The 26,627-nt window shown below is 37.4% G+C and overlaps 2 protein-coding genes across 4 annotated transcripts in view; one reads left to right on the plus strand and one right to left on the minus strand.

Moving 5' to 3' along the window:
- nlrc3l (NLR family, CARD domain containing 3-like) overlaps positions 1 to 26,627 on the minus strand; it is a 480,833-nt gene that overhangs the window by 281,719 nt on the left and 172,487 nt on the right. The window lies entirely within an intron of this gene.
- On the plus strand, positions 779 to 16,417 carry zgc:162962. Of its 3 annotated transcripts, XM_021466289.3 has the most exons (5): positions 779 to 816; positions 1,507 to 1,663; positions 4,503 to 5,431; positions 12,683 to 12,779; positions 15,263 to 16,417. In XM_021466289.3, the coding sequence occupies exons 2-5, from the start codon at positions 1,570 to 1,572 to the stop codon at positions 16,216 to 16,218; spliced, it is 2,076 nt and encodes a 691-aa protein (XP_021321964.2). In that variant the 5' UTR covers positions 779 to 816; positions 1,507 to 1,569; the 3' UTR covers positions 16,219 to 16,417.

Consider the following 26,627-nt stretch of genomic DNA (forward strand, 5'->3'; position numbering starts at 1 on the left):
AAAATTTAATGTGTAATTTAATAAATAATATAAATAATTCCCGTTATAATTATTATTATTTTACAGTTCTGTAAGGGTTTGCTTGATGGTTGACATTAATGAAATAACATTTAACGTGTAATTTAAAGTTTTCTATTAATAGTTCCTGTTATAATTACTGTATTTGCATTACTTTGTGGGTTTGGTTGAGGGTAGACAGTGATAAAATAAAATTAATGTGTAATTTAATAAATAATATCAATAATTCTGGTTATAGTAGCTGTTTTTACATTACGGTGAGGGTTTGGGGTGGTGTTAGACGTTAATAAAATTAAATTTAATGTGTAATTTAATAAATAATATAAATAATTCTGGTTTTAGTAGCTGTTTTTACATTACGGTTAGGGTTTGGGGTGGTGTTAGACGTTAATAAAATAAAATTTAATGTGTAATTTAATAAATAATATAAATAATTCTGGTTATAGTAGCTGTTTTTACATTAGGGTTAGGGTTTAGGGTGGTGTTAGACGTTAATAAAATAAAATTTAATGTGTAATTTAATAAATACTATAAATAATTCTGGTTTTAGTAGCTGTTTTTACATTACTGTGTTTTCACATTACTGCTTCGCCGTTAAAATACAATTTAATGTGTAATTTAATAAATAATATAAATAATTCTCGTTTATGTTTGGCCACAGCTGTATCCCTTCTAGCAAAATCTCTATATAGCGCCCTCTGGAGAGAAGTTTCTGCTCAGTGCGAAACGCGCATGCGCGGTGCGGAGGTTTACTACAGCTGTTGACACGTTCGCGGCAGGAACATGGCAGCGTACAGAGTAAGAGCCTTTTGTAAATAAACGATATTCATGTCTGTTGTTGTAGTGTTTTCCGATTAAATGTAATATGAAGAAGGAACAGATATCTTAAAGTGATTACGACATATATTTAGCTTTTTGTCCTCAGCATCGGAGATGATTTTGTGTTTAACTCATAAAGCTTTATGTTTATAGTAGGATAATTTAGTTTACAGGTACTGGGTATACATGTTTGTTGTATTTAGCTAAAAAAATAATGTATAATAATAAAATATATTATACAAGCAGACAAAAATAGCACTGACATTATGAAAATATCATATTAGTGCTGTATAAATAATCAAATAAAGTGTTTCTTATTTTATTACCGTGCAAATTAACTAAAGATGCCTTCACAGCACAGTATTATTATTATTGCTGTTGTTGATGTTGTTATTGTTGTCATTCTAGAGGACATAGCATTTTCTGTCTCTAGAACATTTAATTTGTCAAGAGAAATGCTTTTAATATTCAATGCCTTAATTATAATATTGCATGTTGTATTTATTACATTATATATTTTATCTGTAATTACACCCTTAAGACATTTAAAATACCACAGTTGAAAGATATCAGACTATAATAAGTCAATATTAAATATCTTCTTTAATTAGTTTTTATTTACACTTTTGTTTAGTTGCATTAAACCTGAAGGTTGCATTTGTGACACAGGCTCCTTCCTCTTCACGGTGAGATCTCTGGGCTGATACACGCTCGGAAACTCCAAGTTTTACTATGGAAAAGATGGACTTTATTATAGTGGAGATCGATGATCTGAGTGATCCAGAACCGTCCAGAATTAATCATGAAGATAATAAGGAACAAACAGGTTGGTGTACATTCTTGATTCTACTTTACTGAAAATGCACAGAATATCCATCCGAACAACATGTATGAATGTTCTAAGTACTCAAATGTAATCAATTTAAAGAAACAATATTTAAAACTGAAATGCATCATATAAAATTAGTTATTAAATCCAAACAAATAGGTGCCTACAACATATATTCAGATATTGCAGAAAAGCACATTGTGATGTTTTAAAGAATAGTGCTGGAGATTTGGCTGCCCTTTAATGTTCTCATTCATTCATTCATTCATTCATTCATTCATTCATTCATTCATTCATTTATTTTCTTGTCAGCTTAGTCCCTTTTATTAATGCGGGGTCACCACAGCGGAATGAACCGCCAACTTATCCAGCACGTCTTTACGCAGTAGATGCCCTTCCAGCCGCAACCCATCTCTGGGAAACATCGACATATATAGTTAACTATCTATCTACCTACCTACCTACCTACCTACCTACCTATCTACCTATCTATCTATCTATCTATCTATCTATATATATATATATATATATATATATATATATATAGTTAAAAATATATATTTATTATTTCCCAAGTGTATAACTACTGTAAGATAATATCAGCGTTCGGTACATATTTTCTGTATTATCTTTGCTAGAACTGATCCGATCTCAGCTGTTTATATGAAACAAGCCTGCTCCCAAATAGTTTTGAGCTACCTAAACTGTTGCTATGACAACAAGTCTCAGGTGAGTTTTGAAAAACGATCCTGGATCGTGTCAAATCATCAATTTCCAAATCCAGCTAATTGAGTAACCCATGTACGAAGAACGGACCCCGGGGCTGAAAACGAGTCCCACTCCGGCCCTGCTTTACCCACATATTTAGGTAAATATAACTTGTCACTTTTAAGGTAAACGGGTTTATTCACATTTTTTTTTTTAATAAAGTAAATAATAACTTTATGCACAGATGAATTTTTCACCACAAAACTAGCAATGTGAGCTAACAAAATTAAATGGTTAGTTTTGATTTCATTTGTGCTTTATATGATTAAACAGAGTATTGCCCCCCCCCCCCCCCCCCCCGTGCACATTTTTAATCATAATAGTTTTAATAACTCATCTCTAATAACAGTTTTTTTAATCTTTGCCATGATAACAGTAAATAATATTTGACTAGATATTTTTCAAGACACTTCTATTGAACTTATTCTAAAATGCTAAAATGCGGAAGTGCGCCTGTTTTCGCGATTGTCTTAGAACTTCCGATTCAGTCGCCTATGGGAGAAATGACTAGGAATAATAAACGGCAGAAAATGGTCAAACTACTTGCTCTACAAACAAATGTTTGCATGACTACACAGACCAAGTAGAATAATATAATAAGAAAATATCAAATTGCAACATCAAGCAGTGTAACGAGCAGTTTTTAACGTCAAAAAATGAATAGAAGTGAATGTGACCGGAAGTCGCGAGACAAAAAGATTCAAATGGTAGCGCCCACTCGTTGCCGGAGAATAAGGTGAATAGAGCTTAAAGTGACATTTAAAAGCTTCACCAGGTCAATTAGGTTAACTAGCCAGGTTAGGGTAATTAGGCAAGTTATTGTATAACAATGGTTTGTTTTATAGACTATTGAAAAAGATTTTAACTTAAAGGGGCTAATAATTTTGTCCTTAAAATAGTGTTTGAAATATTAAAAACTGCTTTTATTTGTGCCGAAATAAAACAAATCAGACTTTCTCCAGAAGAAAAAATATTATCAGACATACTGTAAAAAATTCCATTGCTCTGTTAAACATTATTTGGGAAATATTTAGAAAATAAAAAGAAATTCAAAGGGGGGGGTTAATAATTCTGACTTCAACTGTATATATATATATATATATATTGGTAAAGAATCTTGTTGAAATTATGCACATTCAAAGGGCTTATTTCTAAATTCTATGGTTTATTAATTTACTCTGATTCCTCAGTTTATAATTCCTTGAAACCACTATGGGAACGGGACATAGGAGTTCTGTTTAATCCTAAAGATTAGTCCAAGATCTGTGATGGTACTTTACCAAAATGTACAGTCGAAGTCAGAATTATTAACCCCCTGTTTATTTTTTTCTCCCAATTTGTGTTTAATAGAGAGGAGATTTCTTCAACACATTTCTAATCATAATAGTTTTAATAACTCATCTCTAATAACTGATTTGTTTTATCTTTGCCATGATGACAGTAAATAATATTTGACTTGATATTTTTCAAGACACTTATGTACAGCCCTAAGTGACATTTAAAGGCTTAACTAGGTCAATTAGGTTAACTAGGCAGGTTAGGGTAATTAGGCAAGTTATTGTATAACGATGGTTTGTTCTGTAGACTATCGAGAAAAATATATAGCTTAAAGGGGCTAATAAAATTGACCTTAAAATGGTTTTTAAATAACTAAAAACTGCTTTTATTCTAGCCGAAATAAAATAAATAAAACTTTCTATAGAAGAAAAAATATTATCAGACATACTGTGAAAATGTCCTTGCTCTGTTAAACATCATTTGGGAAATATTTTAAAAAGAAAACAAATTTCAAAGGAGACTAATAATTCTGACTGATTATTAATTATTATTGATTATCATTATTAATTCCGACATTTTTAAATGTTGATTTAATTCGCAGCGCTTGGGGATGTTTTTTTTTTTTTCTTTGTGCATATATATATATATATATATATATATATATATATATATATATATATGCACAAAGAAAAAAAAAAACAACCCCAAGCGCTGCGAAGCTCATCTCTGTAGTATCCTGCTATTAAATCAGACTTCACTTGAACTAACCCTAACTTGATGTTGATTTTAGACTGGATGGAGTTGAATGAGCAAAGACAAGATCTGACTGAAGAGGATGAGAAATGTGACTTCAACACTGAAGGAATAAAAGCAGAACATCTGCACAGCTGTCCTCAGTGTGGAAAGAGTTTCACGAGCAAAGAAAACCTGAACATGCACATGAACATTCACAGTGAAGAGAATCTGTACATCTGCACTGAATGTGGAAAGAGCTTCTCACAGCTGGACAGTTATAATCTTCACCAGAACACACACAATGAAGCGAGGGATCATGTGTGTTTGGAGTGTGGGAAGAGCTTTTCTACAGCCGACAATCTGAAACGGCACAGAATCATCCATGCTGGAGAAAAACCTCACAAGTGCTCATATTGCGAGAAGAGTTTCAACCAGTCGGTACATTTGAGAAGACACGAGCGAATTCACACTGGAGAGAAGCCGTATCTCTGCACTCACTGTGGGGAGAGTTTCAGATATAGGACTGACCTCAATAAACATCTGCGCGTTCACACTGGAGAAACTCCGTTTACCTGTGAGCAGTGTGGTAATAATTTTAGATCATCTGCAAATCTAAAACTACACATGACGATTCACACAAATGAGAAGCCTTATGCATGTCCGTTGTGCCAAAGGAGATTTTCACGGTTGAACGCTTGTCAGCGGCACCAGAAAATACATGTTGAGGAGAAAAATCACGTGTGTTTGGAGTGTGGCAAGAGCTTTATTAGAGCCGAACAACTGAAAAACCACCAAAGGATCCACACTGGAGAAAAACCCTACAAGTGCTCCTATTGTGAGAAGAGTTTCAGCTGGTCTTCAAATCTGAAATTGCACGAGCGAGTTCACACTGGGGAGAAGCCGTATTACTGTCCTGCATGTCAGAAGAGTTTCAGATCATCACAGAATCTTCTCAATCACACAAGGAAATGTCACACCATCACAGTGAGCATTGTTTAGTTTAATTGTTGAAGTACGTTGTTTGAGACGAGCTAAAGTTGGTTTTCAGTTTGCTGAAATGCTCTGAAAACTAGAAGCACTTGTCCCTGATAAGTTTCTTAAGGAGGTGGCTTAGTGATTAGCACTGTCACCTCACAGTAAGAAGGTCGCTGGTTCAAGTTCCAACTGGGTCAGTTGGCATTTCTGTGGGGAGTTTGCATGTTCTTCATGTGTTGGTGTGGGTTTCCTCTAGGTGCTCCGGTTTACCCCACAGTCCTAACACATGCGCTATAAGGGAATTGCAGTGGTGGAAAGAGTACTGAAAAGTCATACTCAAGTAAAAGTACCAATACTTGCCTAAAAATGTAGTGTATCTGTTGTAAATATTACTCAAAGTATGAGAAAAAAGTAGACCTTTTAAAAATACTCAAGAGTAGTGAGTATTGCACTGGGAAAAGATGTTGCGTTTACATTAGGGGTGTCAAAATTAATTGTTTCTTCGGTGCACCGTGATGCAGATGCGGACAATTCGGTATCGGTTCAGTAATAATCATAACCGGTTTTTATGTACTGATGTCATTTACCTCATATGCGGGAGGCGAGCGCGGGTATTTACAAAACTCCAGGCGCCAACTACTTAAAAACGCATTAACTGTGCACAATTTCACTGCGTGTGTGTTTGCTGGACAGTCTTTCACTGACACGTACAGGGAATTGAGGTTGAGGGAGTGAAAGTGACCTCCATTTCTCTCTCTTTCTCTGTCTCTCACTGTGGCCCGTTTCACCTTTTCCTCTCGGCTGTTACAGCGATACTTCTGGATACCATTGTCGCAAAACCCGACCAGATATCATGCAGCGCGGGAATATATTTCCGAATAAAGCGCAGGAGCGGTCTGTAATTCTGGTGTAATTTGAACAGGAGTGGGCGGTTCGACAATATTGCTCCCGAGCGAGCAAGCGCGCATGTGTGCGTGCGTGTGTGTGTTTATTTGTTTGGTGCTGTCTATGTTTGTGTATGTGTGCAAATGAGAGACAGCGTGATGCTGTGTGTCTATGTGTGTGTGTGTGTTTATACAAACAGCTTGTTATAGCCCCTCCCCAAAATATAACACTTTGTTTGGAAAGCATCGTCAATGCACCGTCATGCAACGAGATATCAAATTGAACCGAATCGATGGCATGATAATCGTAACCGAACCGTAAGACCATTGTAGGTTTATACCTCTAGTTTACATGCAGTTTGTGCAGGGATGTGTAAACGTACCATTCTGTAGTGCATCTAGTGATCTTCCTATATTCGTTCCTTCCTTGCATTGACTACGTTTACATGGACATCAGTCATCAAATTATTTGCTTTAATCTAATTAAGAGAATAACAAGACTAAGGTGTTTACATGAGTTGCTTTTTGAGTGTTACGTTCATGATTCCACTTTACATGTTATAGCACATAATTCGATTAACGTCATTGCGTCACCGCCCTGTCCACATTTCCTCCGCAGTTTCATGGAATTTCGGGTGTTTCATTTTTAATTTGTCGACTTTAATTACAGTTTTGCACTTTCACTTTTATTCACGAACATTTCATGCACACCCTCCGTGACAAACGGGATATTGGATGCAACTATGAACTGCTGGAAGAGTGTTGTTTTAATGGAAGTTCACATCGCATGCTGAATTGGTGTCCATGTAAACGTAGTCAATGTTTGTTCTGTCCTTCATTTATTTGTTTGTTCGTTCGTTCCTTAATTCATTTAGTCCTTCCTTCATTCGTTCCTTCATTCGTTTGTTTCTTCCTTATTTGGTTCGTAGTTCATTAATTTATTCCTTCATTCCCTAGTTTGTTCAATCCTTCCTTGAATCCTTCTTTCATTCATTTGGTCCTTCCTTTATTTCTTCGGTCCTTCCTTCCATTCCTTGTTCGGATCTTCCTTCCATTCTTCAATCATTCCATTTAGTGATTGTTTAAGGCTCTTGGCGATTTCAGTCATCATCATACAGTCGACATCCTTCATTTCCTCATCAGTGGCATGCAGTCTATAAGCATAAAGTCTCTGGGTTATTGCGTGTACAGATTTTGGGCATCTTCTTAGACATTTTTAATGCTTCCAAAAGGTTTGCTGCATTTATAAATTGCCCATGTCTTGAGGTAGTTCAGTCTGATGTGATTTACGTTCTATGTGAGTTTCTATGTTTATTTTTTATTAATTAATTAATTTTTTATGGGAGTCACACGACTGAGGTTTCTACTTTAGCCTATCACCGTAGACAAGAAAGAAATAACATAGTGACTGCAGTTTGAAGGAAAGTAGTGGAGTAAAAATTCCGACACTGCAGTAAAAATGTGCTCAAGGCAAAGTAAAAGTTCACATTTTTAAAACTACTCAATTACAGTAATTTGAGTATTTCTAATTAGTTACTTTACACCACTGCTGAATTGAAAAAATTTAATTGGCCGTACTGTATGAATGTTTGTAAATGTGAGCGTGTAAGGGTGTTTCCCAGGACTGGGTTGCAGCTGGAAGTGCCTCCGCTGTGTAAAACATATGCCGGAATAGTTGGCGGTTCGTTCTGCTGTGGCGACCCCTGATAAATAAGGGACTAAGCTGAAGGAAAATGACTGAATGAAGTTTCTCAAGAAGATAATTATTGCAGTCTGATTACCTTAAATCTTTCTTTGCCTTTGGGTTTATTTATTTCTTAAATATTGACGATTGGTGCCATTTGATGTTACTTATGTTCACTTTATTGTGTTCTTATTTTACACTTGTTTGTGTAGTTAAACAATGTAAAGAAGCTGTAAATATTATTGATTGAACTGTAAGCATATTGTGTTGTTGGATTATGGTCAAATCAGGGTTCATACGGTCATGGAAAACCTGGAAAAGTCATGGAATTTTGACATGGCATTTTCCAAGTTTTGGAAAAACAGATACAGGTTTATTGGGTGTTCACATCGCTATTTGTGCATAATTAACTGCTTGAACATTTTTAGTTGACTCGCTTCATTCGTGCATGAAATTAATTTCCGAAGAGATGCAAAATCACTCCAGTTTAATTGCAAAATGCCAGAGATTGATTTTGTTGAGAGGGTGGCTCTGCTTTTTTGTGTGATATGGAAGGATGAAAAATGGTGTTGACTCATTCGGCGGCGGTTCTGGGTCCATTTGATCCTTCAGAGGCACACCCAGCTTATAAGCGTTCCACCGACTCCTCCGGGAGCTCCTGACTGTATGACGGCCGCTTGAGCAAGCTCCTGATTGGTCAACATGGCGCAAATGTCCACCAAAGCTCTGATTTTTTCAACACGGGCGATTCATGAGAATTATGCATTTGTGCAAATAATATAATAAAAATAGTAATAATAATAATAAATCTTTACATTTATATAGTGCTTTTGCTGGGCACTCAAAGCGCTTTACACATTGGGTAGAATCTGGATGACGCTACGGCAGCGATATTGTCGAAGACCACACACCAGCTGATTGGTGGAGAGGAGACAATTATGATATGGGGATGATTGACGAATGAACAGATGATGAACAGAGGCCAGTGGACAAATTTGGTGGGGATAACCCCATACTATTTTTCGAAGAACATCCTGGGATTTTTAACGACCAAAGAGACCTCGATTTAACATCTCATCCGAAAGACAACGCTCACTGAGCAGTATAGAGTCCCCATCACTATACTGGAGCGTTAGAACCCACACAGACCACAGGATGAGCGCCCCCTGCTGATCTTACTAACACCACTTCCAGCAGCAACCTTTCCCATGTGGTCTCCCATCCAGGTACTGACCGGGCGCAGCCCTGCTTAGCTTCAGTGGGTGACATACCTGCCAACACTCCCGTTTTTCCCGGGACTCTCCCGTATTTCAGACCCATCTGCCGTATTTTTCTGTCTCTGAATTAGCCCCCCAAAAACACTGCCAGTCAGTCTGGCTAGCATTTCGGTTTGGTCCCCATGTGCATCGAACCCAACTCACAGCTGTCTTCATATCCCTGCTCTTCACTTCACGTACATAACAATCACCCCTTCCGCGCTCTTCATTGTGTCAAAGCAGCTTCACATAGAAGATAGTAAATTGAAACGGTGTAGTTTTCAGTGTTTAAGTTCAGTTCAACCTACAAGGTGACGTCATAGTTCCTCCACTCTACTCTGTTTTTAGGGTAACAACAAATTCTGAGACATCGAAGATGTTTATTGTAATAGCTTTTATTATCATTGTATTGAAGTATTGCATATAGCACATGATTTCCTCTACATTCATTCTTCCATGGCATGGTGCCATTGGCATTGCGAGGGAGGGGGCTTTGGGGGCTTAAGCCCCTGATGTACTGTCATAAGCCCCTGATCTTTCAAAATATGTTGCACTTAAATAAAAATAAGTTGTATTACATTTATTGTGTTATCTAAATACTTAAAATTACTATACATCACACTTAACGCAGCGTTTGTGTCGGGTAATTAAATAGTCAGCTGATCAGCAGCACCTGTTTCTACCGGGTTGTTGCTAGATCGGATATGGTTATGGCCGGAAGTTAACGAGAATAATTTTTTTTATTTATTAAATTTCCCATTTAGGCGATGCAGTGGCGCAGTGGGTAGCACGTTCGCCTCACAGCAAGAAGGTCGCTGGGTCGAGCCCAGTTGGCGTTTCTGTGTGGAGTTTGCATGTTCTCCCTGCGTTCGTGTGGGTTTCCTCCGGGTGCTCCGGTTTCCCCCACAGTCCAAAGACATGTGGTACATGTGAATTGGGTAAGCTAAATTGTCCGTAGTGTATGAGTGTGTCTGAATGAGTGTATGTGAATGTTACCCAGAGATGGGTTGCGGCTGGAAGGGCATCCGCTGCGTAAAAACTTGCTGGATAAGTTGGCGGTTCATTCCGCTGTGGCGACCCCGGATTAATAAAGGGACTAAGCCACCTAGAAAATGAATGAATGAATGTTTAAAAATCTAACGTAAATGATCGATTGTTGATCTGTTGTTCTATGGTCAAATAATTAAATAAATGAATAAAAGTGCGACTGCGACTGCTGCTTTCTCCGTTCGCCATGCTGGAGAGAAACAGTCTGCGCAAATGAAGCGCAGAGTTGGTGTCATTGACTACAGCTCTCATCTGATTGGCTGAAAGGTACGAGTTACAAAAATACTCACACTCGTATCCAGGGAGAGTCGTACGTGAAAGAGGATTTGCACATTCTCATTCAGGATAAACTCGCAAGTTTTAAACATTCAAAACTTTTTGTACACTCCTATACATTTGCAAATGGTGTTTTGCATTTGTGAAACGTATTTTATGAAAATGTATTTTTATTTTGAGCATGTGAAAATTTTTTGTGAATATAAATAAATATTTTACGCACGTGAATTTGATTTTATGCACGTGATTTTGGCTACGCATGTGTACATCGTGTCTTTTGCATGAATTTCTTTTGAGACTAAACTGATTCCATACTAAAGGCATTGTCTTTGGTGTATTGCCTTGTTCATCATCACTGTTACATTTTAAGAGGCATATAGAATAAAATAAATGAAATATTTGAATTATCTTGGCATGCTTGCCTTCACAAAAAGAAAGGGTTATAAAATGATGGAGATGCATTTGTCTAATATCGGTGTGCATCTCAGATAATATCAATCATTACAGTGAATAGATTCAAACGATTATACTTTGATTTTCTCCAATAAAGAAATGAAGATTGAGATTTGAATCTGCTCTATTTGTGTTTTGGCTTTCTTCGCCCCCTGGAGGAAGACACGTGGATGACATTAGCTGCTCAATGCGCAGGCGCACTACGGTTGATGATGTTTACGACAGTGGAAGAGATTTGCGGTCCTACATGAAAGCTGTCTTCTGTTAGTAGCAGAAACAGCATATAAAGCCCAGAGTCACGAAGAGCGGGGTATTTGATTAAAATGCGACAAAAGGTACAGTAAATACTCTATAAATGAGCATACAGATGTTTGTAATTATAGCGAGGCTTAATTGAACGGTAGAAACGTGTATGAGTTTGACATTCAACTCCATAACAATGTTTTAATCAGAATTAATCATGTTGGGTTAGTTTACGTTTGATTTTAATATACAAAGAAAGCACAAGAGTGAAAGAAAAGTGTCAGATGTTTGTAATAATGTTTGTGAAAACAAAGTATGAAGGAAATAATGTTTCATAGACATTGTATGTTCATAGACATACACTGATCGGCCACTTTATTAGGTACAGCTTGCTAGTACCATGTTGGACCGCCTTCTGCCTTCAGAACTGCCTTAATACTTCGTAGCATATATTCAACAAGATACTGGAAATGTTCCTCAGAGATTTTTCTCCATATTAACATGATAGCATCCTAAAGTTGCTGCAGATTTGTCGGCTGCACATCCATGATGTGTTCCACCACATACCAAAGGTACTCTATTGGATTGAGATCTGGTGACTGTGGAGAGAATTTAGGTTACTGTTGCCTTTCTATCAGCTGGAACCAATCTGGCCATTCTCTGACCTCTGGCATCAACAAGGCATTTGCGCCCACAGAACTGCCGCTCACTGGATATTTTCTCTTTTTCTGACCATACTCTGTAAACCCTAGAAGATGGTTGTGCGTGAAATTCCCAGTATATCTGCAGTTTCTGAAATACTCAGGACAAGTGTGCCTAATAAAGTGGCCGGTGAGTGTATATAATACATTACTATGTAAAAAATAAAACAAAAACTACTGACATTTACTTATATTTTGAAATATATTAAAGCACAAGTGAAATATACTTAGCATACTATGTTTGATTATATTTTAACATGATTAAAAACATATGGCTGCTAATGGAAAAAAGGTATAGTTGTTTGATTAATAGTGACAAAGTGTAAAGATTTACAATTAAAATGACAATTCATAAGTATTTTGTAGATAATTTTTTAATATAAACTGTGTATTTTAATAAAGCAATAAATTATTCTTGCTTTAAGTATGCTTGACCAAATCTATTGGTATTAAAACTGTATTATGTGTATTATTATGTGTATTATCTGTACTGTCTGTATTATGTCAAGCAACAAAATAAACTAAGTATGATAGTCTTTGCTTATTTGTTTCCTCAAAAACAAGTATTGCATTATGTAGGACACATTTACATTGTATTGGTTTGTTTATTAATTTGGTATACACCATTTTTACTGTCTATGGTGTACACACATGTAGTTTAGTATTAATGCAAAACAAAATTAATATTGGCTTATATTTTATATCTGATCGAGCAGGAAATAAAGATGGAGTTTGTTGAAGAGGAGATCGATGACCTGGGTGATTCAGAAACATCCAGAATCTATAAACAGGAAGAAACTGAGGAGCAAACAGGTTGGTGTCTGTTCTTAATTTTCATTGTTGAGTACTGAAGAGCTTTAAGGTACAGAACAGCTCTGTATTATTCAAAACAACAACAGGAATCAGTCCAAGCACTTGAAAAATGTTTAAAATTTAAAAAGCCTTTATTCACATAGCTAAATTGTAAAAGTTTCGGCGTAGGTTTGTTTTAAATCGAGATATTTACGCGTAAATGGACACATGAGCATTTTGAGTTTATTTGCTTCATTAGCACGTCAAATCCGCTTCACAACAGACACAGAATCGCGTGATGGGCTGGGCTTCTGTCTGCCTGTTGATTAGCTTTGTTGCCAAATGGCTAACATGGATTTTATTGACTTAATAGCTGTGTTTATGTGCTTTATAAAGGCTTAAAACAGCATTGATTCATTTGGAGCGTGTCTGAGTCCAATAGATCCTTTCAGAGGTGCACCCAGCTGTGAGTTCATAAACTCCTCCAGAAACTTAACCTGGATAATGGAGGCTTTCAGCAGTCCAGCCCAGTTTGATTAACTGTTGTCCGGTGTCGACAGGAGAATTTCCCCCCGGGAAACCAACAACAGGCACTACGTAAGCATGCCCCTACAAGAGAAAGCTCCTGATTGGTTAACGTGGCGTGAATGTCTGCTGAAGTTCAAATTTTTCCAACTCTAGTGATTCGTGCATGAACGCCCGATTCACACAGGGCTTAAGCGTCAACGCTTGACAAAGGGCATGTCTGAAATTGGGGCTGACGCAAACATCATAGCAGCGTCAGCCAATCATATTAGTCCGCAGTTGACTACTGTCTGAGCTGCTGTATTTACATAAAGCAGTCTGATTGGCTGACGCTTCCTTTGGCGCTTGAATATTGAGAAGGTCCCAACTTCTACAGCGAGCAACGCCACTGAAGCAGCGCCAACGAATCCACAATGCAGTTCGGCAACGCCTGACGTCACCCATTCAAAGTGAATGGAAAGCTTCGACACTGATGCTCTTTGTGAATGGGGTGTAAGCGAGTCAGTCGCGCAAAACACTCAACTCGTGCGAATCACGTCATTTGTACTGCCTCATTCGCACGTATTGCACCACAGGATGTCTATTCGCGCATTTCCATTGACTAGGGGTGTCAAAAATAATCGTTTTTTCGGTGCACTGCGATGCAGAAGCGGACAATTCGGTATCGGTTCGGTAATAATCATAACCGGTTATTCCTGACGTCATTTACATCATATGCGCTCTGTTGCGAGGGAGGCGATCGCGAGTATTTACAGCGCTTTAACTGCTTAAAACTCATAAACTGTGCACAATTTCACTGTGTGTGTTTGCTGGATCAGTCTTTCACTGACATATACAACAAAAGCCACTATTTCACTGAGATCGAGAGAATGAAAGTAGCCTACTCCATTTCTCTCTCTCTCTCTCTCTCTCTCTCTCTCTCTCGCGCGCGCTCTGTCTCTCTCTCTTTCTCACACACACACAGTGGCCCATTTGACCTGCCGGCGTGGCTCCTCTTCTCTTCTCGGCTGTTTTACAGCGTTACTTTTGCATACAGGAACGAGCGTGTGTCTGCAGAGTTTTCTCCACCGTGTCTATCATACATCAGCTGTGAGATCGCCCCTGCCGCTTATCAGCATCACTCATCTGTGAAGAACGCAGCGCGCAAGAGCCAATCGCAACCGTTTTTTTTTTAGGGTGTGACTAATTAAAGGGGTGTAAGAGAACTAGACAAGGATCAGTAATTGAGCTGGATATTTATATTTGTTTATATTATTTGCTAAATGCTTGTTTTGTTTAAAGGTACAGTTTATATTTCTGACTGTTTGTATTAAACGACAAAATTGTATTACAAATAGTATATAAATATAAATATATTCATACATTTTAATACAAGAAATGCTGCTACGAAGAAAATATAAAACTGTGTATGGAAAGCACCGTCAATGCACCGTGATGCACCGAAATATCGAATTGAACCGAATCGATGGCTTGATAATCGTAACCGAACCGAACCGTGAGACTAGTGTAGGTTCACACCTCTACCATTGACATAACATGTTACGCTCCATTCACACATCGCTTCAGTGTCAACGCTTGACAGAGGCCGTGTCTGAAGTTGGGGCTGACGCGATTGCATAGCCATTGAAATTAGTCAGCAATCGGCTACTGTCTAAGCTGGTGTATTTGCATAAGGCGATCTGATTGGCTGACCTTTCCGTCAGCATTTGAAAAGTTGAGAAAGTCCCAACTTCTGCTGCAAGCAATGCCACTAAAGCGGCGCAGATGGATCCACAGTGCAGTTCGGCAATGCCTGACGTCACCCATTCAAAGTGAATGGGAAGAGTTGAAGCTGATGCCCCATGTAAATAAGGCCGTTAATCACTCGCGTTTGACGCTTCTTCCGCGTCTAGTGTGAATGGTGCAAGGAAAATAAAAGTGAATCTGTCTGCTATGTCTACATCTGTCTGTCATGTTGTCATGTCTATGTTCATTTTTAGACCTGAAGGAAGTGAAGCAAGAAAACTTAGAACTGAATGAAGATGAGGACTTCTTACATGGAGAACCTGAAAACAATTCTCAAACGACAGATACCAAAAACTCGTTCTCATGCCCTCACTGCGACAGGAGTTTCACGCTAGAAGCAAGCCTCATCAGCCACAGCAGCATCCACAGCAGAGAGCGTCCGTACACGTGCCCACAATGCCCAAAGAGTTTCGCACGTAAAGACAGCCTGAGAATGCACCTAAGACTTCACACGGGAGAAAAACCATACGCGTGCCCTCAATGTGCCAAAGCTTTCGCACAAAAAGAGCATCTCACCATCCACATACGAATTCACACCGGGGAGAAACCGTTCGTATGCGATCAATGCGGAAGTAGTTTTGCACGAAGTGACAGCCTGAAGAACCACTCAAGGATTCACACCGGTGTAAAACCCTACAGCTGCCCGCACTGTGCAAAGAGATTTACCTGGCTGCACAATTTCAGGAAACACATACGCTTGCATTCTGGAGTGAAGCCTTACAGCTGTGAAGACTGCGGGAAGAAATTCCCATCTGCATCTGTTTTAAAATACCACATTCAGAGCCACTCAGAAGAAAGGCCTCACTCGTGTTCGACATGCGGGAAGAGTTTTATCCAGCTGGACGCTTTTAAAATGCATCAGAAATTGCACAGTGGCGTCAGGCCGTTTGTGTGTTCGCACTGCGGCAAGAGTTTTAATAAAGCCTCCAACCTGACAGAGCACTTCAGGATCCACACGGGGGAAAAACCCTACACGTGTTCGCTTTGCGGCAAGAGTTTCACTCATTCGGCAACCCTGAAAGCACACGAGCGAATTCACACCGGAGAAAAGCCGCATCACTGTACTCAATGTGGAAAGAGTTTCGGCCGAGCAAGTCATCTGCTGGCACACGTCAAAACACACTCTTCAAAACGCAAAACTTCACAGTGAGCCATTGTGTGGATGTACATTGACATCTTAGATCCTGGAGTAGCTTTTATTTATTTGAAAACATTTAAAGGGGGCTTATTATGCAAAAATTAAATTCAGTTCCATAGTGTTAACAGTAAAAATTGCTCTCCTTTTTCAAAACAATTGTAATATTATTAAATGCGGTAGATTAAATAAATAATTCTGGTTTTAGAAATGATTGTGCTCAACTATGGTCATATTTATTCTCCTGGAATGCTGTTTTCTTTTTCCGCCAAGCAAAGGGCCTATGGTTGTTGCTAGGGCTGTGCAATATGGACAAAATAATCATATTGCGATTTCAGGGTCTCTGCAGATATCATAACGTCAAATTTAAGACCTTTTTAAGATCATTAAGTATTCAATTTAAGACCTATATCGCAATATCAAAAACACGCGAGAAAAAATGTAAAAGTACAAAATTAGGGGTAATATAAAGTTATTTAAATTAAACAGTAGTAAAGTCAGGTTAAATGCACCATTGAACTACAGAAAAAACACATCTTAATGCAGATTTATACTTTCACCTGGCACCGCATCGCACAACTCACGAAACGGATTAAGGCTTTTATACTTGACACGTTCACCATTGAGATATTTTTTTTAAATGACTGGGTGCGGTCCAAAAAAACAAAGTAAAATCAGACAAATAAAAAGATAATCATTATCATTGAAGATGTTTTTGGGGGCTTCTTTTTTGTTTTAACAAAATTATCCATCAGAGTTTTTCCAAAGTTTAACAAAATCTTTCCTCCTTTCCCATGTCTGTTGCAATTTCTAGTCAATAATTATTGGTCATTCTGGCAAGCAGAAATGTAACTGTGATAGAAAATAGGTAAGAACTTGATTAGGAATTATAGCCTACTGTACTATTCACTCTTCAAATAAATCCCACTATCAATCCCATTCTATCACTAAAATAAAGTGAACTAGTGTCTGCTGTACAGTGTTTTGTAAAGTACAGTAAACCACTTCAGTTACTCTGTTGTGGTAATACTATAGTTGCTATGGTAACACAACAAGTGTATTTAAAACAAACTACCCAGTGCTTTAGTTTTTTTACAATATAGGGTATATTTTTCTACAATCCAACACACTTTACTGTAGTAAAACTACACTGTATGTCATTTTATCAGTTCACTATTCTTAATACTACAGTATGCTGAAGCATCTCTGGAAAAGCACGAAAGGAGTCAGACAGAGTGAGAGCAGATCATTCGCACGTGAGCAGCCAGTTTTTTGAGAGCTCGCAAGCAGTTTTGTCCATGAACAAAGGAAACCGGCGCGTGAGCAGAGATTCGCTCTCTCGTATTACAGCGTTCCCGACTTATAAAACTGCGCTTGCGACATTTGTCAGTGAAATAACGGCATACTCTGCCAGCCGAAATCATGTCGCGCGCACTCAAATCGAACTTCCGCAAACAGCGATGATGTCACATTCGCCTCACGCACTGAGTTTAATATCAGAAAGCTGATTGGCTATTGCAAGTTGACTTTTTTGTAGTTGTAATACCACAAATTACAATTGGACTAGTGAAATAAAGAACTACAACATTCCAAAAACCTAGCAACAACAACAAAAATAATTTCAATGAGCATTAGATGTAGCGTTATATGGACATCGCAAAAATAAGACCTGTGCAAAATTATTTAAGACCTAGAACAGCTAATTTAGGACTTTTTAAAGCCATAAATTTAGATTTTTTTAATTTAAGACTTTTTAATACTTTTTAAGACCCCGCGGGGACCCTGGATTTTATAAATGAATATTGTGATTGCGTTTTTATTTGTGATTTTGGCAACTGTTTTAGCTTTTTCAAACAAGCTACATACACACATTCTAAATGCATTCAGTGCACGAGAAGTGCATAACAAAACTATTGCGTCATTAACTTCTTTGTGCCATTTTGACGCTTTCCCATAAGGCACGGCGCTTACAAATGCTTAAACAATGGATACTAGTTTAGTCTGTTTGGGCTGGCTTGGATGTGTACTTTTGTTTGTTTCGATGGACTTTGTCGACATGCATTGATCATGCAGTTTTTTATGAAGCTGTTTTAAGTGTTGGATCAGATTTGTAGTATTGCTCCGTTTACAAGTCTTGCAAATTGCCTTGCTCTGTGACACATCCTCTCTCCTGAATCCAGAATACTCCCAAACGACTGTCGTTGAATTTTTCTTTGGCACCAAATCATTTTTATTTTGACCCGCATCCATATTTTATGTTCTTTCCACCTGCTTGCCTATTCTGTTCTCCCACTCGGCTTCGTCATGCGCAGAGTGAGCTGGTTAACATCTTTCTCCTACTCAGCTGTAATTGCCCGGTGCGCTGCGTCAGCTCTGATTGGTTAACATAATAAAATTGTGCGCATAAGAACATATTCCGAATAAAATTCTAAATAAATAGATAAAAATTGCAGCCTTATGCAATTTAGAAATTGCTTAAGTTGCGTTTTTTTTTTTTTTTTTTTTTTCCGATTGCGATTAATTGCACAGCCCTAGTTGTAGCATCTGTCCACATGTTTTCTAAAATGATTCAGGCTTGTCTAGATGAGCCTTTGCAAACCTACAAACGACCCTTCTCATTGGCAAAACACAGAAAAGTCTTCTTCTGTATCACCTTCCATCGAGCTGTTTTTTATGGAGATTGCACTGAACTGTGGAATGATGTACAGGAGCATTATCAACAGCAAGATGTTCCTGGAGCTCTTTGGAGGTGGTCTGTGGTTTGTTGTTTCTAAACATTTTTCGCCTTTGCCTTTCAGATATTTTTGTTCATCTTTTCCTTCACCTGGGGCCTCATGTACGAAGACTTGCGTTGAATTCATACTAAAACATTGCGTACGCACAAAGCTGTAAATGTGCGTACGCAGAAAAAATTCAGATGTATGAAACACTGCGTACACCGAATCTCACGCATATTCTCTTTGTACATCCAAATGAACGTGAAACTGAGCGCAACATGCACGAGCACAAAACTCCTCCCCCGTATGAATATGCTAATGACTCTACTTTGGCAAAACCCAACGAAAAAGCAATGGCAAAAGCAAGCAAAATAAGAAACTTTGAACAGAACGTGAATTAGAGGTGCTGCTTTCAGAGGTAGACCGGAGAAAAACTGTGTTATTTGGAAGTTTGTCCTCCGGAATTAACAACAAAAGAAAAAAATTGATTGAGTTTAGCTGATGCGGTTAACACAGTTGGGTCTGAACATCGCACTGATTGGATAAAAAAAAAAATAGTGTGGTTTATAGGTGTAAAATTTTGTAGTGTCTTTAACAGCGTGAGTGGCGTAGCTTGTAAAACGCATGGCAACATGTTTTGACACGTTCAAGCATGAACTCAGTTCGAATCCAGCATCTAATGAACTCTTTCTTCTTTTTTCCCCCCGCTGCATATCAGATTCTCATCACGAGAAAGACAAGTAGGAATCATTAATAAGTGTGTGCATCATATTTTATTTGCACATTTATTGAATGGAAATGTTTCTTATTCACGCATGCAAATTCATCCTCAGATGGCGCCTTTATAGCAATGTGTGTGCAGTAGATCGCTCAGATTACATTGGGAAAAACGGCAACCGCTGCAAATTGCGCTTTATTGTTTGGCTGGTCAACTGTATGGTATGGAAACCTTATATACCTGCTAGATGAACCCGTCTCATACAGCTGCCATTGTAACGCTCAAAGATACTTTGTAGTGTGCAATTTAACACAACTGCCTCTAGGAGTCGCCAATGGAAATAAAACAGACAACACGCACAAAAAATGTGCGTACGCCAGACATGAAGTTGGCGTGGAACAACGCACATTCTCACGCTCATTTCATCATTAGTAAATCCAAACATGAGCGATTCTGAGCATTGAACCTGGCGTATGCAAAGTTTTTGTGCGTACGCAGCATTGATACATAAGGCCCCAGAACTGTTTCCGTGGCCTTCCATTTTCTTACTATATTTGTGACTGTGGAGATGGAGTCTTTAAACCTTTGTGACAGCATGTGGAATTCTCCTAATTAATGTTGATGAATCATTCTAGTTTTTAGGTCATTAGAAAGTTCTTTTGTGGTTCCTATGTTGCTATTTTCAGGTTCACAATAAGGAGAAGCACAACTAGCTATCAGCCATCTTAAATATCCTTTTTCATGATTGTTTGCACTTGTGTTGGGATCATACATGTCAATGTCAACCCTCCCGTTTTTCCTGGGATTCTCGCGTATTTTACAGTTCTATTCCACTATCATTCAGTAAAGGTATTTTTACGTATTTCTCCTGTATTTTCAGTCTTTCTCTGAAGGATGGCAAATAAACATTAATGAGCCGAGCCTCCCTATACGCAACCCCCATACCGACCGCCGAACCACAAGGGCCGCCCCTTGCTCTTAAATGTTAGTCTGTTCTGTGCTTTCACTTTGTTCGTGCATGAAAACACTTTAAAATAAATATAAAAACGGCGAGATTCCCATTACTTTTCATTACAGGTGTCGTCTCCCCTTCATATGTAATCCTCAAAACAGTCATATAGCGGTGCGTTACTGTCAGCTGAAGCGCTCCATAGTGATAAATAGACACTGTTTTCCAAACGGATTCTGTACAGACAATTTGAAGCGGAGCGAAAGTCTGGGTTTTGGGTGCGTGTTTGAACAGACATTTACACATAATTAGTAATAATAACCTCTAAAGATGTCGATCTTGGTGGGTTTTTTCTAACTACTTATTTCTTTTTTTAAACTCAATTTAAAAACTAATTTCGTCCTAAATGAGCATAAAAATTTAGGAACGCAATCGAATGCTTTCATTATAGCGTTAGATGTGTGCATTTTTAAAGTGACACCTCTGTTATTAAATGTAATCAAATTTCAAAAATCCAAATAATTTGCTCTTTATTTAATTTAATTTAATTTAAATAATTTTGACTCCCGGCTAAACGCATATTGCAAAGACTTTAACGGAGCAATGGTCGTAATGTCGAGCGATGAAAAAAAAAAAAGAAAAAGACAGCTGTGAAACATAACCAGCTTTGTCTTTTTGTAGCAAACGCACTCCAGATCTTTTTAGGGTAAGAGGTTTTTGAGTTATTGCCGTCTATCACTGAATGTGTCAGGAGTATCGAAAACAAAACTAAGTTAGCGTTACTTTGGTGATTTGGGTGTGTGTTTAAACAGACAAATACACTTAAAAATATGTCAACATGTCCGTCCTGCGTGTTTTATTTTAAACACAACTAATTTTCTCTTAAATGAGCACAAACAGTTACTAAAGTAGTCGAATGCTTCATTATAGATCTGTGCATTCTTACATGAACACCTCTGTTATCAAACAAAACACAATGAGAGATTCATTTGCTGCTCTTCACTAAATAACTAAAGTAACTTTAATCAATATGCAAATGCAATTAAAAGTAAAATATTAAAGATTTTAATAGGCTAAACCTTTGATTTTATTGTCAATATTTTCTAATGTTTGCTATGTATTCTATCTATTGAATCTATTTGTTGTCCCACATTTTTTACATCCCAACGTTGACAGATTGCTAATCAATAAATAGCTATAGTGCTATCGGTTAGTTTTAACGTCAGCTAATGTTATGGAAGGGCATAGATGTTATGGAAAATAGTAATAGTAATGTAACTACCCCATCATTCCTTCCTCAAGCAAATGTGTAAATATTAGATCTATTCAGCAATAATGTTAATTGCATTGGCATATTTATCTGACGTTTTCCCAGCTTGTAGTAGTCGATCAAAAAGCTATTAAGTTTCTTATGACTATACACTATAGCAGTGGAATTTACTGCTAGTGCTGGTTAGGGCTGTCCGGCTCTGAACACATTTTCTGTCATTTTAAAGCTTTATATTAATTATTAATGATTCAGTAAAAAAGGATGTTTATAAAAGTCGTTCATTCTCTCCAGATTGACCTGAAAGATTGTTTTTATTATATTCATCATGATTGTGATGTAAATAATACTGCCATTTTGAACCGCGCACCTGAAAATATATTCCTTGCTTTTACTTCATTTGGTCTTGTTCAATTGCTTGTGCATCCAGCTAAATCTTAATTGCATTTCAGTGCTGTCAACAGGCTGAGACAAACTACAGGATCATCTCCTGTGAAATCTAGAAGAATTAGGTGAGTTCATCTACAATTCTGTTTTTGGCTATAAATCTGAATGAAAAAAATACTCTAGTAATTTACAGTACAAGTGACAAGCTAGGATTTATATAAGAGGTATTACAAAAGAATGAAACAACATCTTGTATTTATATTTTTATTAGTGTGTGGAATGATTTTTCCACCCCTGTAAAACCGGGTATAGCTTTATTTATAGCACTTTCACAACTGATTTTATACATGTAAGGTTGCAAGGTTTTATACATTTAAAGTCTTTTTTTTTTTTTAAATGAGTTTTAGACCCGGATGTTTAAAGTGTCTTAAAAATAATTATAACATGTATTTTAAGTAATATTTATACATGCACTGATTCTGGTGCTGTCAGAGACATGGTGTAAAAAAAAAAGCTCTTCCCCCCCAACAAAAACTTTGTAATATTATTGAATATAGTAGAATAAATAAAAATGTTTTTAGAAATGATTGTGTTCAACTCCGTAATATTTATTAGGTTTTTATTAACATCACAGTATATTTTCCTATGATAACATTATGTAATTGCCATTACGTACATATACAATCTAATAATATTAATAAATCGTAACTGAAGTGCTAGAAATGCGTAAAATCAAATAGACAAGGTTTTGTTTGCTCTCAAGCAAGTAATTTAACATATGTACAATTTTTAACAATTTGCAGGATAAGTTACAATTTAGAATATAAATCCTTTCATTCGTGCAACAGTTTTTTTTTTTCGCTTGCTTGAGTTGGTTTTAGAAGTGTGAACATTTCTAAATGAGAAGTCAATATGCTAATTTTAAAATAAAAATCTCTTTAATCCACTATAAAATTTGACACTCGCTTTAAGTGGTTCTAAAAATGCCAAATTTAAAATAAAATCCCCTTAATGAATACGAAAAAAATGTATGCTCAATTGAGGTTGTTTGGAAAACAGCAAATTATAAATTAAAAATCCTTTAATTCACAAAAAAAAAAAAAAAAAAGTTTTGTTTTTGGAAAAGTTAATGTTTCCCCCACAGTCCAAAGACATGCAGTATTGACCTTATTCTGCAACGGGGAAGTGCGACCATTTTTGTGATTTGTTTTAAAACTTGCAATTCAGTTGGCTATGTGAGAAATGACCAGGAATAATATTCATTCATTCTCTTGTCGGCTTAGTCCCTTTATTAATCCGGGGTCGCCACAGCGGAATAAACCGCCAACTTATCCTGCAAGTTTTTACACAGTGGATGCCCTTCCAGCAGCAACCCCTCTCTGGGAAACATCCACACACATACACTACGGACAATTTAGCCTACCCAATTAACCTGTACCGCATGTCTTTGGACTGTGGGGGAAACCGGAGCACCTGGAGGAAACCCACGTGAATGCAGGGAGAACATGCAAACTCCACACAAAAACGCCAACTGAGCCGAGGCAACTAATTGTGACAACCAGTGATAAAGGAGGGAATAAGCTGAAGGTGGATGATTAATAAGCATCGTTTCACATTAGAATGGAAACCCGGCTATTGAATCATCCACTTAATTAACACCCATCCAATTCCCATTTCACTTCAACAATTTCTAAATTAGATGTAGTGTGTGAATGAGAGAGTATATGGGTGTTTCCCAGCACTGAGGGTTGTACCCATAGTGCCGGGATGCAGCTGGAAAACATCTGCTGTGAAAAAAAAACACATGCCAGAATAAATGGTGGTTCATTTCACTGTGACAACCCCTTATAAAGCAGGAAATGAGCTGAAGGTGGATGATTAATAAGCATTGTTGAATCAGCCACTTAATAAACACCCAGCAAAATTGGATGTATTATGTGAATGAGAGAGTTGTACTCTTAGTCCTGGGTTGCAGCTGGAAGGGCAAAAAAAAAAAAAACACATGCCAGCGTAATTGGTGGTTCATTCCACTGTGACAACCCCTGATAAAGCAGGGAATAAGCAAAAGGTTGGTTATTAATAAGCATAGTTTCACATTAGTATAGAAACCCAGCTATTGAATCATCCACGTAATCAACTCCCATCCAATTCCCATTTCACTGCGACTATTTCTAAATTGGATGTAGTAGCAACATGTTTTGACACGTTCAAGCATGAACTCAGTTCGAATCCAGCATCTAATGAACTCTTTCTTCTTTTTTCCCCCCGCTGCATATCAGATTCTCATCACGAGAAAGACAAGTAGGAATCATTAATAAGTGTGTGCATCATATTTTATTTGCACATTTATTGAATGGAAATGTTTCTTATTCACGCATGCAAATTCATCCTCAGATGGCGCCTTTATAGCAATGTGTGTGCAGTAGATCGCTCAGATTACATTGGGAAAAACGGCAACCGCTGCAAATTGCGCTTTATTGTTTGGCTGGTCAACTGTATGGTATGGAAACCTTATATACCTGCTAGATGAACCCGTCTCATACAGCTGCCATTGTAACGCTCAAAGATACTTTGTAGTGTGCAATTTAACACAACTGCCTCTAGGAGTCGCCAATGGAAATAAAACAGACAACACGCACAAAAAATGTGCGTACGCCAGACATGAAGTTGGCGTGGAACAACGCACATTCTCACGCTCATTTCATCATTAGTAAATCCAAACATGAGCGATTCTGAGCATTGAACCTGGCGTATGCAAAGTTTTTGTGCGTACGCAGCATTGATACATAAGGCCCCAGAACTGTTTCCGTGGCCTTCCATTTTCTTACTATATTTGTGACTGTGGAGATGGAGTCTTTAAACCTTTGTGACAGCATGTGGAATTCTCCTAATTAATGTTGATGAATCATTCTAGTTTTTAGGTCATTAGAAAGTTCTTTTGTGGTTCCTATGTTGCTATTTTCAGGTTCACAATAAGGAGAAGCACAACTAGCTATCAGCCATCTTAAATATCCTTTTTCATGATTGTTTGCACTTGTGTTGGGATCATACATGTCAATGTCAACCCTCCCGTTTTTCCTGGGATTCTCGCGTATTTTACAGTTCTATTCCACTATCATTCAGTAAAGGTATTTTTACGTATTTCTCCTGTATTTTCAGTCTTTCTCTGAAGGATGGCAAATAAACATTAATGAGCCGAGCCTCCCTATACGCAACCCCCATACCGACCGCCGAACCACAAGGGCCGCCCCTTGCTCTTAAATGTTAGTCTGTTCTGTGCTTTCACTTTGTTCGTGCATGAAAACACTTTAAAATAAATATAAAAACGGCGAGATTCCCATTACTTTTCATTACAGGTGTCGTCTCCCCTTCATATGTAATCCTCAAAACAGTCATATAGCGGTGCGTTACTGTCAGCTGAAGCGCTCCATAGTGATAAATAGACACTGTTTTCCAAACGGATTCTGTACAGACAATTTGAAGCGGAGCGAAAGTCTGGGTTTTGGGTGCGTGTTTGAACAGACATTTACACATAATTAGTAATAATAACCTCTAAAGATGTCGATCTTGGTGGGTTTTTTCTAACTACTTATTTCTTTTTTTAAACTCAATTTAAAAACTAATTTCGTCCTAAATGAGCATAAAAATTTAGGAACGCAATCGAATGCTTTCATTATAGCGTTAGATGTGTGCATTTTTAAAGTGACACCTCTGTTATTAAATGTAATCAAATTTCAAAAATCCAAATAATTTGCTATTTATTTAATTTAATTTAATTTAAATAATTTTGACTCCCGGCTAAACGCATATTGCAAAGACTTTAACGGAGCAATGGTCGTAATGTCGAGCGATGAAAAAAAAAAAAAGAAAAAGACAGCTGTGAAACATAACCAGCTTTGTCTTTTTGTAGCAAACGCACTCCAGATCTTTTTAGGGTAAGAGGTTTTTGAGTTATTGCCGTCTATCACTGAATGTGTCAGGAATATCGAAAACAAAACTAAGTTAGCGTTACTTTGGTGATTCGGGTGTGTGTTTAAACAGACAAATACACTTAAAAATATGTCAACATGTCCGTCCTGCGTGTTTTATTTTAAACACAACTAATTTTCTCTTAAATGAGCACAAACAGTTACTAAAGTAGTCGAATGCTTCATTATAGATCTGTGCATTCTTACATGAACATCTCTGTTATCAAACAAAACACAATGAGAGATTCATTTGCTGCTCTTCACTAAATAACTACAGTAACTTTAATCAATATGCAAATACAATTAAAAGTAAAATAGATTTTATAGATTTGTTTAATATCTGTATAGGCCATTGATTTTAATAGGCTAAACCTTTGATTTTATTGTCAATATTTTCTAATGTTTGCTATGTATTCTA

The sequence above is a fragment of the Danio rerio genome, chromosome 15 (assembly GCF_049306965.1).
Source record: "Danio rerio strain Tuebingen ecotype United States chromosome 15, GRCz12tu, whole genome shotgun sequence".
Lineage (NCBI taxonomy): Eukaryota > Metazoa > Chordata > Actinopteri > Cypriniformes > Danionidae > Danio > Danio rerio.

What these genes read in the sequence shown, in the direction of transcription:
- zgc:162962 (XM_021466289.3), top strand. Translation starts at nt 1,570, where the DNA reads ATGGAAAAGATGGACTTTATTATAGTGGAGATCGATGATCTGAGTGAT. An exon ending in AGATAATAAGGAACAAACAG is followed by an intron (nt 1,664 to 4,502) that starts GTTGGTGTACAT and finishes TGTTGATTTTAG; the next exon opens with ACTGGATGGAGTTGAATGAG. An exon ending in GGAAATGTCACACCATCACA is followed by an intron (nt 5,432 to 12,682) that starts GTGAGCATTGTT and finishes CTGATCGAGCAG; the next exon opens with GAAATAAAGATGGAGTTTGT.